This window comes from Solea solea, chromosome 12, assembly GCF_958295425.1.
Source record: "Solea solea chromosome 12, fSolSol10.1, whole genome shotgun sequence".
In the NCBI taxonomy this organism is placed as follows: domain Eukaryota; kingdom Metazoa; phylum Chordata; class Actinopteri; order Pleuronectiformes; family Soleidae; genus Solea; species Solea solea.
The window spans coordinates 12,485,928-12,500,676 of NC_081145.1; the positions used below are offsets into that span (position 1 = coordinate 12,485,928).

At 38.2% G+C, this 14,749-nt stretch overlaps 1 protein-coding gene across 2 annotated transcripts; it reads left to right on the forward strand.

Annotated features, from left to right (window-relative positions):
• Positions 1-975: 975 nt before the first annotated feature.
• LOC131469729 (ubiquitin-conjugating enzyme E2 Q2-like) lies at positions 976-13,746 on the forward strand. Of its 2 annotated transcripts, none has more exons than XM_058645013.1 (13): positions 976-1,647; positions 5,211-5,315; positions 6,393-6,515; positions 6,604-6,660; positions 7,428-7,577; positions 8,453-8,537; positions 8,637-8,697; positions 8,790-8,880; positions 9,009-9,067; positions 9,603-9,651; positions 9,744-9,839; positions 10,701-10,767; positions 10,854-13,746. In XM_058645013.1, the coding sequence occupies exons 1-13, from the start codon at positions 1,489-1,491 to the stop codon at positions 10,883-10,885; spliced, it is 1,134 nt and encodes a 377-aa protein (XP_058500996.1). In that variant the 5' UTR covers positions 976-1,488; the 3' UTR covers positions 10,886-13,746. The 2 variants fall into 2 exon arrangements, with proteins under 2 accessions (XP_058500996.1, XP_058500995.1); XM_058645012.1 differs by having other exon boundaries at positions 990-1,647; positions 7,425-7,577.
• The last annotated feature ends 1,003 nt before the right edge of the window (positions 13,747-14,749 follow it).

Consider the following 14,749-nt stretch of genomic DNA (forward strand, 5'->3'; position numbering starts at 1 on the left):
TAAAGCATAATTTAAAGTTGAAGATCAAATTACTACTTTCAAATTTCACACCATGAGATCATATTTCTGACAGACATCTATACATTTACCTGAGAAATAGTATAAATGAGGTAAATATATATATGTGTATATATGCATATATAAATACATATATACAATTGCTGATAGCTATAGAAGCCATTTTTGTTTTATTTACAAATGTACTTAACCACAGGATCTTCTTTAACTTTGGAATGGCCTGCATGAGGAGATTAGGCTTGCAGAATCAGTAACCTCCTTAAATAATTTCTTAAAACCAATTTTATAGGCTTGCTTTTGTTGATGGTAATGTAAATCTTTCTGGTTGTTTTGTTGTTTTGTGTTAAGGTGTTTTAATGACAGTTGAAATAACTGTCATTAAAAATACTTTTTTTTGAGATTAAGAATCTTTTCCGGTACAGAAAGGCCACCATAGCGCCCTGATACCACTGGGAAAGGGAATCGCCTGACAGGCCTAGAACTCAGCAGATGATCCAATAGTGAGTACAGTGCCGAACCTGGCAGCGTCCGGACAACAAATGCGGAAGACATTGGCATAACTTCGACCCCGTCTCTCACACGGTGCCCCCCATCAAACTCTTGCCTTGTCCTTTGATGACTTTGAACACAAAATGGTCGTAGTGAAACACTGTCGAATCTTGTATTGTTTTCCTGTTTTCTTTATTACTAGTGCAGTGCCCAGATCTCAGGCTTCAACTGACTCAGCATCATGGCACTTTGCATGCATATGCTCTCTCTGCTCCTTTAGCGATATATGTGTTGCATATAGTAGGGCCCTTAGTAAGTCTGCCAAACGACCAGTTGAACAGTTCAGCCCTACAAACCTGCCAAATTTAAACATTTAAGCCTTGGACATTTATGTGATTAGCAGAAAGACAGATATTCATATGATGCTGCTTTCATTATCTGTGATGACATAGTTGACATCAAAGGAATAAAAAATACCTTTTCTTTGTTTAATATATCCAGTGTTGCGAGGAGAAAAACATCAAAACAATACTGTAATACTGAAATATTTGACTTATTCTGTAACTTTCCCCCCATTGAAAATGTATGGCGAGGACAGAGAGAGGAGGGCAGAGTGGATTTTTAGAAGGTGGATCAAAGGTAACAGCATGAGTTGATTGGTACATTTATCTTAAAAGTGTGTTTATGAACAGAGTAATAACGTTATCAGCTCAGAGTATCAGCAAGTGTCATGTAAGTATTTGCATCGATCGATTCATCCCTGGGAAAAGAAGCCAAATTAAGCTGAAATGAAGTTGTGGTATTGTGTTCATCACTGACAGTGTGAGAGTCTGTGTGCTCCAACCCTCCACCCCTCCAGCCCCTTTGTTTTCCTTCTCACGCTAACGTGCGAGATCCGTACACAGACTCAACTGCGCGGTCGCACTCCGCCCCGACTTACCCTCAGCGAGCAGCGGCCTGGTGGTTTGAGATGAGCTGAAGATGTCGGTGTCCGGGCTCAAGGCCGAACTGAAGTTTCTGGAGTCAATCTTTGACCCGAATCACGAGCGATTCAGAATCATAGACTGGAAACCAGACGAACTCAGCTGCCAGTTCAACGTCACAGGAGAGAAGCTGCTGATCATTCATTGCAACATCACGGTGAGTCCAGCAGCAGCAGCAGCAGAGGCAGCGGCAGAGGCCGGTAGCAAACCCAGCAGGAGCAGCCACCGACTATCCCCTGAAACCAAACCATTCCGCGGAAGCTTCTGTGTTTACTCATCAACTCCCGAATAAAGTGTTAGCTCTTCATTTCACTCTATGGAAGCCACGTGTGTGTATGAAATGAACACCACAGTTTAATCTACTCTGAAAATAACACCAACATGTCGATTAATTCACGACGATGCGATAGCTTCTGTGCTAGCCTCTTCGCTGAAAGTAACGTTAGCCTGTTAGCCAAAATAACTGCGTTTCACTTCATAGTACTGCGGGTTCTAACTTTGTGACTACACAACACTATCCACTTTAAACTTAACGTTATTTCGCGCATAAACGCGCTGAATTTCCCGGTATTAGTGCTGTGAATTTAGGTAGTTTTGTATCAAAATGTCCAAATATACCGCGGAATACCCCTTGTTTTCATTTTAACCCTATACAGACGTAGTTTAAAAATGTAACTGTGTTCTATCTGAATTTTCACTAAATAGACGGAACCGTCAGGTGAATATATTGGAATATGTTTGATTTAATAGAGTATATTATTATTATTATCATTATCATTGTTATGTCATGCAAAGAAGACATGTCCAGTCCAACCGGGCTTGCGATGCACCAATATTTGGAGACACGGTATAGAAAGCCGTAGTAAAACGTAATATATATTTATAATACTAAACATCGAACCTTTCTGACGTTTTTCCCAGGCTTTTAAGACACAGGCAGCCAACTTATAGGCATTAAACAACCAGTCTATTCTCTCATCGTCACTGCACCAACATTTCCGGATTTTAATGACATTTAATTCAGTATAAGTATTACGCATTCTCAGTTTCCCGTAATTCGTATAATTCATAAAACCTTATTTCTTTCAGAATTTTTTTCTTAAACCTGCAAATTATCGGGTCGATTTAAGATCGCCGACTTCGTGATACGTTTGCTATAATTAAATTATAAGATGAGTTCCTGTTGCGTGACAATTTAATGTAATTAATATACTGCAATTCGACCTCTAAAAAGGCTTTAATCATTATATTCATGAATGCCAGAACACATAAAGAGCAATACCATGCTAACATGTAAGAATGGGCTATTGCTGTAATCAAGTTGGTTTTGCTTGCTTATCCTTTTTAAATTGGCTTATAGTGTGAACTGTGCTGGTTTTGATCATGTACATATAATCACATGGGCCAAGAGTTGTATGCATTTGAACTCCAGCTCTGATTCAGGTCATATACATCATAAGTGTCTGAGCTTTAAAAGTGAACAAATACTCAATGTGATGGACAGTACTCCAAAAAAAAAACATTAATTAAATTACATTATGTACGGTTTAGTATTCAATGCTCTTTACAATATCCTGTTCACTCAACAGAGTTTCCAATATCACCTGCTGCTAAATAGGTCAAGGAAAAGCGGAATGTCAGACTGGGGCTCGCTCTTGTTGCACTTATCATTATTAGCATAATAATTGGGCTGGATTTATGAACCGTATGTATCCAGGCGTTCAGGGGCCTTGTGATTTCTAAGCATCTTTATTACATTCTTAATTTGTAGCCTTATTAACTTGTGTTTATCACATTTCAGCATTTTGTTTGCATAAGGATTTTGTAATGCTGCTATCATTAATCTGTTTCCTATTTGTGAGTATCTCAAAAAAAGCATATTGATATCAACAACAAGAAGTAAGCATATGTATAGAATCAACACATGCGTTCCTATTATTTTGGTCAGGATAATGGTACAATCATGACGTTTTTCATATCATCACATGCCTAACCCTTAACTCTGAGCACAAACACATTTCACATTATGTTTATTTTGGGAGGGTGGGCACAGGCATGTCATGTTAAGACCTGACCTGAGTCAGTCTGATAACAATCCTCCCGCGATGAAGTAAAAGAGGTTTTCATTTCTCCCTGCTCTGCCCCTGTTGGTGTAGTTACTCACTAGGTCTTGGTTAAACAACACCATCTGGCAAAGCCAGGCGTAGGAAGAGCATGGTGTTTCAGTTGTCAGTGGAGCTCCTTGATTTGGCCCATTGGTGGAAAAAATTGATGATAGATGCCTTAAAGATGTGGATTTTAAAAGCCATGAACAAATGTTTTCCTTGTGGAGTCGTTTGCTGATTGTGGTCTAAATTATTTGCTTTGTCTATAAAATGTCAGAAAATATCAAACAACCTGTTATACCTGTTTTGTCCAGTAACAATCACAATCATTAAAAAACATATTCAGTTTTTAAGGATGTAAAACAATAGAAAATGTTACATTGCTTACAATGAGACACAGATGTGAAATTGACAGTATGGTGACATGCTAAATCCCAAAAAAACATGTCAAGATCTAAAGTTATAGTTTTGATTAAGAAATCTAGTCCTTGAAGATCTGTTGGCACTTCTAGCACACAGAAATGTCTAAACATCAATGAAACGGATTTGTCATATGAGCCAAAGTACAACATTTAGCAAAGTGATTTCTAGCTAACCTTTGAAAACATGGTTTATCTTAACCCTCCTTAATTTGAACATGAGCGAACACTCGTGTCTCAGCACATTTACAGGTGTGATCATAGCCACGTTTCTGGTTTTGACCATCGTGTACCATAAACAAAGGATCAAACATGCGCACATTCTCTCTCTAATCCACTAAACATCACGTTACTGTTTATATGTGTCCAGTATTTTTATGTTTTGCAGCTGGTCATGGGCTGCTATTGGAGCTATTATTACTGATAACAGTCAGTCAGTCATCATCTACCGCTTTATCCTCCACCAGAGGGTCGCGGGGGGTGCTGTGCCAATCTCAGCTACATCGGGCGATAGGCGGGGTACACCCTGGACAGTTCGCCAGTCCATCGCAGGGCCACACACATAGAGACAAACAACCATTCACTCTCACACTCACACCTATGGTCAATTTAGGGTGTCCAATTTACCTAATCCCCACATTGCATGTTTTTGGATTGTGGGAGGAAGCCGGAGAACCCGGAGAAAACCCACACACACACGGGGAGAACATGCAAACTCCATGCAGAAAGGCCCTTGTTCCAACTGGGGCTCGAAACCCAGGTCTTCTACTGATAACAGCACATGGCACAATTTAATCAAACAATACTGCATTTTACCGTGGGCTAGCCCCTTTATAATTCCAAATTGCCTCATGAGTCATTAGTCATATGAACCGAATTCCACAACGTGACTTAACAACTGCATACATATCTCACTGATGGTTTAGTGCCTCACTCAGCCACTTGCTAGAGATACTATCTCATCTCTGCAGCTGATCGTAGACAAATCATTTTTGTTCAGTCAGCTGGTGTCAGGCTGTGTGGGCCAAGACATTTGGGGTGGAACTGTTTATGGCTTTGGAAGAAATGTTGACTTTTTATGTAGATGAGGTTGGCTGTTTCACAAAAACAGTGGTGTTAACATTCAATATTCAGGAAATAAAATCATCAAGACTCAAGCATGACAGGCTAAATTTTTCTTCTCTCTATTGTGGCAGGAATCCTATCCCTCAACACCTCCGATATGGTTTGTTGACTCTGATGATCCCAGTTTGGCTGAAGTGTTGGAGCGCTTAGACGATGTGAGGAAAGGCAGCACATTGGTAAGTTGAATGAGGAGGTGGATCCAACATCACACGGCTGTGCAATTAACCGAAACTTGTGCTTCACTTACAATTATGGCCCCAAGTTATTACAAAAAAGTTGTCAAAACATAAGGATTATATCTCTAAAACCTAGGTCTTTCTGGCCAAAAACCTTTTAAGAGATTATTTGACAATCATTTTGATTTAGTCTGAAATTTATCTTGTTTTCTTTATTGCTAACTGGTCTTGTCTTTCTTTTTTATTTGTATTTTATTTACATTTTATTTGTTGTTTAATTTAATGTATGTGTTTGTATTTCATTTTTAATTCAGTTATTTACACTGGAAGTGCACTACATCAGTGATTTTAATTATTTGTATTTATTATTTTACACAATATTTCAATACACAACAATTCACATTTATTTTAAGGTAAATTCAAAGGCTTCATTCAAAATGTCATGTTCAAAGACACTTTGAAGTGTTGGTGGTAGAAATTAAAAACAAATCCTCCTAAACGACACATGCAAAGTCATTGATTTGTAGTTTAGTATTGCCCAGCACTCCGTCCTACAGCAGCAAAACTTAGACTCTAAGATGGATAAAAACGATGTGGCGCTGTTATCACATCGTTTTTATCCATCTAAAAGATCTACCCCCTGATTTCTACTGATGTTCAGCTCCGGATGTTGTGGACTTTAAGGTCAGCTTTGCATAATTCTCCTTTTGTAGAATGAGAATCCAGTCTCAAGTTCAATTTCAGTTCCTTGACTGACACAGGATGTTTGCAAACAGACTTTGCTGCTGCTGCTGCTGTTTAGTGGAATCCACTCTGTCGCCTCTGGCTGCCACACAACCCTAGAGGATTTTTACCATCTCCACCACAATGAGTAACACTTGGCAGAGTGGTTATTTCATATTGACTGGATTTTGCACATGCCACAATTGGTCCTTTTCTTACTTATGAATGTATTCAACACACACTTATTAATCTAGGTATTAAGCTGTATTACATTTCATGACAGAGCAGCTGTATAAATGAACATGTGTACCTGATAAGTGATAAGGCTTCTCATTCCATGACATTTGATTTCAGCTCCTTCAGCAGTTAAAGCGGCTCATCTGTGATCTGTGTCGACTTTACAACCTGCCACAACATCCAGATGTAGAAATGCTCGACCAGCCTCTTCCTGCCGGTCCAATTAACCAGGATCGAAAGGTATCTATTAATAGCATTCATTTATTTATGTGCCTTTTTTGTCAAACTCTCACATCTGTTTACTCACATTATGTTTTCCTCTCTACAGCATGGGCTATCTGATGAGGTGACATCAGAAGAGGAAGAGGAGGAAGAAATGGGAGAGGTACCGCTATGTACTTTGTAGGGCTGCCACAAAGGATTATTTCAATAATCGACTAGTCACCGATTATTTTTGCGATTAGTCGACTAATCAGATCATAGGTAAATTGCAGCTTATTGCACCAGCATGCAGCTGCACTTGTATAACCATCATTAGCTTCCAGCTCGAAGTGTTTAAGGTATGTGCTAACTAAAATATAGACAATTAAGATGATAGTTCATTCAACTTTTAATGAACTTTGCAGCTTGTAGCAGCATTTCACATTTTTTAATGTGATAAATAAAATAAAATGAATTTTTTTTTTAACTATAAATGTTTAGTGAATTGTAAAAAGGAACCAAAAACTATGCACTTTGAATATATATTATAAAACATTTGCATTATCACATTTCCTATTCAAACACGACATCGCCATTATAAAGTTAAAGCAAACACATAACATGTGTGCTAAGGCTAATGAAATCGTCATTGTTAATATTAACGTTTACAACTATGATTAAGTAGCTCACTGTTGACGTTCATTTTACCAGTTAATTAGCCAATTAGCTTATCGAGACGACTGTCCCTCTTCTGCAATTTTGAGAGAAAAACAAAGCTTAGAAAAATAAACGATTACATCCACTATCAAATTCATCGACGACAAATATAATAATCGAGACTAGTCGACTAATCTTGGCAGCCCTAGTTTGGTGGATTATCATTGATGGCCTCATGGGTTTTTTTTACATGCTTTTTTTATTTTAAACATAATTATCACACCATGACAGCAGGACGTAGACTTGGACCAAGACCTCGACCATTATGACATGAAAGAGGAGGAGCCGGTGGATGGAAAGAAGTCCGAAGATGATGGCATTGAAAAAGAAAATCTGGCCATCTTGGAGAAGATTCGTAAAAACCAGAGACAGGATCATTTGAATGTAAGTGTAAAACAGCAGCCGCCATATTATTTAGAACAAAACATCAGGATTCTCCTGAGTAATTCTCACGGTCAAAAGCATTTAAGTGAAACAGTTACTGGATCTAAATATTTTCAAATACTGTGCTCAATCAAATCTAAGTAAATTCCACATTTCCACGCTGCCAAAGTGATAAATATTAAATCACTGCAGCTTTGTAATCACATTGTTTATTGACAGAGACCAAATACAGGTTTTTTTTTTTTGGTAGCAGCCAAAATATTACAAACTTGAAACTGAGATAACAGGATTTGTCAGACAACATTAATACCATAACATTCAATATATTTATTAACATCAGTAACATTAATCAAATTCCTGCTTCATTAATCACATTTTTATTTACTTAAACAAAACAAAAATGAAAGGTACAAGAGGATGTTGGTCAGTATTTGAGTTTTTCCAACTTTCCAGCATTCTAATCTGATCATCCATCTCATGTTTGCAGTCAGAAACACCACTAGAATGTAGTTTTTGAAATGATTTGCAGTTAGAATCCAAACCGTACGTTCTGATTGTCCTTCCATACGGTCAAAGAGTCAGACTCTCTTCAGCATCTCTGGTTGCCCTGATTTAGTCGCAGCCACCTCTCCACGGCACGGACTGTATATATATATATATATATATATATATATATATATATATATATATATATATATATATATATATATATATATATATTTATATATATATATATATATAAATAAATATATATATATATATATACACACATATATATATATATATATATATATACATATATAGGATCTATATGTATCTTCCTGATTGCCCGGGTGTTGTGTGTGTGTGATGAACCTTGGCGGTTTGTGTTGCAGGGTGCCGTCTCTGGCTCGGTCCAAGCCTCTGACCGCCTAATGAAGGAACTCAGGGAGATTTACAGATCACAGAGTTACAAGACAGGTGGGACACACTTCACCTGTGATGCTTGCCCTTAATGTTTTTAAGTTCCCTTCAGTGGGTTGAAGTTAATTTCTGTGCTTGTGTCATTCACCCTCGCAGGTATTTATTCAGTCGAACTAGTCAGTGACAGCCTTTATGAATGGCATGTCAAGCTAAGGACGTAAGTTTTCACATTCAGTCACTCTCAGGTTTTTCAGCTAAATAATTAATGTTTGTTTTGATGAAATTTTAATTTGCCTTTCTTCACTCCAGGGTAGACCCAGATAGTCCATTGCACAGTGACTTGCAGGTCTTAAAAGAAAAGGAAGGAGTGGACTACATTCTGCTCAATTTCTCATATAAAGTCAGTCCCATTATATAATTTGATATATATATATATATATATATATATATATATATATATATGTGTGTGTATTGTTTTTTTATAAGAGATGTCTTGACATTTAATTTCCTTCTTTCTTCATATGATAGGATAATTTTCCCTTTGATCCACCATTTGTACGGGTTGTCTCACCTGTGCTCTCCGGAGGGTGAGTATGTTCTCATCTCCCACCGTTATTGGAGAAACGTCATTTTCCCAACACAAAAGGGAATTACTGACCCTTTTTGCTCCAGATGAAATGGTTTAACATCATATCTTGTGTATTCAGCAGTTTCTGGTCTGTTGATTCTGGACTTTGCTTGTTAAAGAGGAGCATGTGGAATACATTTGTTAAATTACAGTATGCTCTTAGGCACAGGGTGAATTTTATTACATTGTATGATGTTAGCTAATGCAGTTGTACAGGAAATGTGGTTTGGTTTTAAATAATCTGTCACAAAAGTATTACCTGTATATCAATACAATTAGGCAGTTTGACTTTATTTTATGTTGAATAAAAGGTACTTTTAGTATGGGTTTCAAGTCATACACGTTTTTGAAGGGATTCTGATAAGCAACCTGTCATTTAAATTCACTACATTAGAAGTGATCACATTTTCATACTGAATCACAAAAAATAAGACTCAGTCAGCCTAAATGATACATGAAGACAGTTCTAATGCTGTTATGCTTTTTATTTTTAGTTATGTTCTAGGAGGAGGGGCCTTGTGCATGGAACTTCTTACGAAACAGGTATGTAAAAGGAGATTGAGAAAGATGATGACTTCTTGTGAATGTATGTGAAGTGGCTGAATGTCTTTTTTTTGTGGTGTTGTGTTTCTCAGGGCTGGAGCAGTGCCTATTCCATAGAATCTGTCATTATGCAGATAAATGCGACTCTGGTGAAAGGAAAAGCCAGGGTGATGTTCGGAGCCAATAAGGTAAGTGATGTTGTCTGAATGTCATTGGACTGCTTTTAGTACATTATAAAGAAAGGTTCGACTTGAACACTTGAATAATGAATATTTATTCCAATACAATTAGGATCCTGGCATCTCTAGATCAATGTTATATTTGTTTTGCTGATGGTTTTGCTAATGTCAGCAGTACTGGCACTAGCAGCCTTCTTTTAATGCACTTTTTACGTCTGCACACCTGTGTAGTTGAACCGTATTTTCATTTTCTATCTCTACTATAGCTCTTTAGTATGGCCAATGTGGGGCAATTGTAGCAGGAAGGTTTCACTGTGTTTTATTTGAAAATCGGCTGAATCAGAGGCGACATCTTGTGACTCAGTTAAGTCAGAGAAGACATTATCTGAGATCAGCAGTCGTCTGACGTCATCAACTTTTGATAAACTTAACCTCTTCCTACAGCGCGCTTACACGTCACAATAAAAACATGAACCAAAACATTCTGTACCAATAATCGCTGCGTAAGCAAAATTTATTGTCTGTGGATTGTTGTTGCTCCATCTTCTGTGCCTTTAATGGCGGGGATCCACCAGGGATTTAGCGGATCTTCAGTGATCCGCTAAAATACTCTCCTGTTTTGCCTAGTATACAGTATATGCTGCCAGTTATTTACATCTACAGCGCCACTTCCTGTCAGCTACCAGAGCTCTGCTGGAGAGATGCATGTGTTTTACTATTGTCCTGTTATGCAGTTATTGGACAGCAGTAGAAAGCATCAGGAAGAGATGGAGAATTACTTGAAGATACCTGCCACTGATTGCTATAGTACCCGTTCATAAAGTGACTATTTGAATGAGAAAAGTTTACACAGCGTTGTTTGTTTTTCAGAACCAGTACAATCTTGCCAGAGCACAGCAGTCCTACAAATCCCTTGTGCAGATTCATGAAAAGAATGGTAAGCGGTTCTACACTTCCACAATTTGATTTACTATTCCTGTTTGATTGTGACTCAGTAGATATTCCCTCTGTGTATTTCTACAGGCTGGTACACACCACCTAAAGAGGATGGGTAAGGAGCTACTACCACTATGCACAGGAAACGTGTCTCTGGGTCAGAGTATCTTGTTTTCTTTGGAATATTCCCCCCCTCCCCCCTGACTTAACTGGGAATATATCGTCTTTCTCACGGAAACCACCTCCCTGTCTCATCTGACAAGTATTCCTTTGCCCCGCTGCAGGAAAAAAAAGACTTAACTCTGGTGTCACTTTGCTTCTCCCCTCAGTGTTTTAGTGAGGCGGATGATGTGAGGGTATCACTAGTCCTGTTTTTCTAAATTGCTCATTTGTCTTTAAAAATCCTTTCTCCCTTTAAATGTGTAGAGATGCTTTTTCATTTTTGCTGCTTTGACAAACTGGGATTGACAAACTGTTAAATTGAGTTTTAAAAGAAATGTCATACAGAAACCGCTGAAGTGGCACCTCACTGCACCTGCTTTTATTTCTGTTTTTTTTTTTTGAAAATTAAGTGGTACATAACAGCAAATAATGTTCTAGAGATATTACTTGGCCATTGATATTTTTTTTTATCAGTTGAGCACCCTAGACAATAAATGAGCCAATTCTCATACAGTACTGTGCAACGGTCTTGTTGTTTTAGCAGTGCTACAGTAACCATACAGTATAATCCTTTCTCGATCAATTTATTGGAACACGTCCACAAAGTATGGTAAACATGTATGCGGTTTTGGAATAATTCAAAGTGTCAGTTATTCAGTGTGACCTACCTTTACCCTGGCTCTCTTAAACCTGGAGTGGAACCATAATTAATGCTATTGGTAAAACCTGCATTTGTCCTACATTGTTGACAAATATCTACTGTGTAAAAGGTCTGCGATGCCTGATCACATGCACATTTTAGTTAAACTCATTGACAGTTTGCTAATATCTCAGCCACGTCATACCAATCCAAATGCCAATGGTCACAGAATTTGACAGACTTACAAATTACAAAAACAACAGCACCAGTGGAAGCCCTGAGACTTTTGCACAGTCCTGTATTTTAGGATTACATCTTGAAAGTGAGATGATCTACAACTCTGTATCTTTTTAGCTCTTACTTTTTAAAAAAAATGTGTGAAGTGTACTGGGCCAAGCAGATCCAAAATGCCACTGACGTCGTGTCATGTCACCGAACAAATCCACAAGTGGTTTAAGCGATGACGCGGCCGGAGTGGATTTGAAAACTCAACGTACAGTGTATTGTGGAAAGAGGATCTATTTTCACCAGATTAACTATGAGAGGAGCATTGTGACGTCACAGTGGAAGTCCTTACAGACTCGGTTTTTAGACCGAGGACCTGTTTTTGCCTTATTTCTGTCAACACACAGTGCTCGGTCTGGCTGGTGTCTTGCATGTGGGTTGTGGCTGTTAAGATGAAGGATAGTTTGAATCTGGAAATGAAGCCCAGCGTGTGCAAAAGCTAACATCACGTCGCACAGGGGTCCTCGTCTCGGCCACAGTTGTAAGATATTTTTGGTTTGAGTAGTCGCTTTGTTGAACACGAGCATGCTGGGATGGGCTTATACAGGGCGTTTGGATGTTGGGGGAGGGATTGTTCAGCCGTTTCAGTTTTTGCACTGACTTATGTTGTAATTTCCGCGTGTACAGTGATACATAGTTTTCCCCCCTAATCAGTCATGAGGTGAAACTGCCGCCATGTTGTGTAACATTTGCAGTTGGATTCACCCCTTTTGCTGCTGCTGCCTTAGTTTTCTCTCAGTCAGCAGCTGAACTTCCATCATTTGCAGGGCTTCCTTTGCTGCCACAGACGTGTTCAGGTGTCTCTTGATCTCTCATTATGTAACAAAAAAAAAAAGATCATTTGTGGTGTGATAAGAACTGACCTGAAACTCTTTAAAGAGGCTGTACCTTTTAACTTTGACCTCGCAATATACTGTAGTACGCCATCAGTACTGCCGTTCCCCATACTACAGGACACACTCACTGTATCTGTCCGTTTGTTCTTCTGCAATTTATTTGTTAACACTGTCAGCAAAAGCACGTTTGAATGGCAACTCAGGTAACAAACAATCCTTCGGAGGGGACTCTGTACATGTACATGCTCATTTATTAATGCTCTCTTCCACTGATGTTTAGAGACACTCAAAAATCACATGATGTCAAACAGGAGATATAATCAGCTTTACAATAATAATATTTCCTCTAAATGAAGAGAGGAAGGACATTTGCAGAAATATTCCAGGACTGTAGGAGCAAGGTGATCAGTAAATGGCTTATGAGTACCAACAGAACCTGTGCTTTTTTCCCCTCAAGCACTGAAATGTCTTTAATTTCAGTGGAGGATTTTTTGATAATTCCTGATTAAAATGTTTGCACAAACAAGCACATTCTAAGAAAGAAAAAAATCTGGAAAATATTTTTTTGTTTTTTTCCCAGCATACTGCTTAACATCCTGTTGTTACATGTCTGTATACCTGAGCACTGAGGAGTTATCAGGTATGATCAAACACTGTCCTCACCTTTTAAAGGGCCCGTGTTGCTTGGCAGCACAGAAAAGTTGCACCATAAACTTAACTTTTCAGTATCCGCTGCTGCAAAGTCCTCCTGTGATCTCCTTCCTCCAAAATGCCAAAACTCTGGTTAGAGGGTATATTAAGAAATGATTCAGGTTTGATCGATGATGCCATGGTAAACTAGACTTGCACGCTTCTCTAACTGAATTTTTGCTTTGAAAAGATTCATTTTATCTCGGTTGTGAATTCATTTCCTGGCACCAAGAAAACAGAGGTCATTCTGGCACCTTTGGCTCGCTTTGTGTTTCTTTATGTTTCATTTTCCATTTGAAGAAGTTTTGGCCATGTACAGTAATTTGTAAACTTGCATCAAGTTTATGAATAAAGAATTTTAAGATTATAGCAGTTTTCTTTGTTATTTCAGCCATCAAATAAACACAACATCCCACATCACCTCCTGTATCTTATCCAGTACCAGTCAAACGTTTGAACATACCTTGTCATTCAGTGGTTTTTCTTACTTGTTTTTGTTTTCTTCATTGTAGATTAATACTGAAGACATCCAGACTATGAAGGAACACATAGGGAATTACAGCGGAGAAAATAAGTATTGAACGCGTCAACATTTTTCTCAGTAAATATATTTCCGATTGGGCTATTGGGATGAAATTTTCACCAGATGTTAGTAACAACCCAAGTTATCCACACATACAAAGAAATAAAAACAAATGAGTCCACAAATGAAGTTGTGTGTAATAAAGTGAAATGACACAGGGAGAAAGTATTGAATACACTTGCTGAAATTTATTTAATACTTAGTAGAAAAGCTTTTGTTGGTAATGACATCTTCAAGACGCCTCCTGTATGGAGAAACTAGTCGCACACATTGATCAGCTGTGATTTTTGCCCATTCTTCCACACAAATTGTCTTCAAATCTTGAAGGTTCCGGAGGCATCTTCTATGAACTCTGATCTTCAGTTCTTTCCAGAGGTATTCATTTGGATTCAAGTCAGATGATTGACTGGACCATTCTAACAGCTTGATTTTCTTTCTCTTAAACCAATTGATTGTTTCCTTGGCTTTGTGTTTGGTCATTGTCTTGCTGAAATGTCCACCATCTTCAGCATCCTTGTGGATGGCAGCAGATTCTTATCAAGAATATCACAATACATTTCTCCATTCATCCTTTCTTCAATTACATGAAGTCTGCTAGTGCCGGATGCTGAAAAACAGCCCCACACCATGATGCTCCCACCTCCAAACTGCACTGTTGGTATGGTGTTTTTAGGGTGATGTGCAGCACCATTTCTCCTCCAAACATATTGTATGTTATGACAGCCAAAGAGTTCAATTTTGGTCTCATCTGACCAGATTATCTTTTCCCAGTATAACATTGGCTTGT

Excerpts from the sequence above, each read along its gene's own strand:
- LOC131469729 (XM_058645012.1), top strand. The coding sequence starts at position 1,489 with ATGTCGGTGTCCGGGCTCAAGGCCGAACTGAAGTTTCTGGAGTCAATC. Across the intron at positions 5,316-6,392 it reads TGAGGAAAGGCAGCACATTG|CTCCTTCAGCAGTTAAAGCG; the intron begins GTAAGTTGAATG and ends ATTTGATTTCAG. Across the intron at positions 6,661-7,424 it reads AGGAGGAAGAAATGGGAGAG|CAGGACGTAGACTTGGACCA; the intron begins GTACCGCTATGT and ends ACACCATGACAG.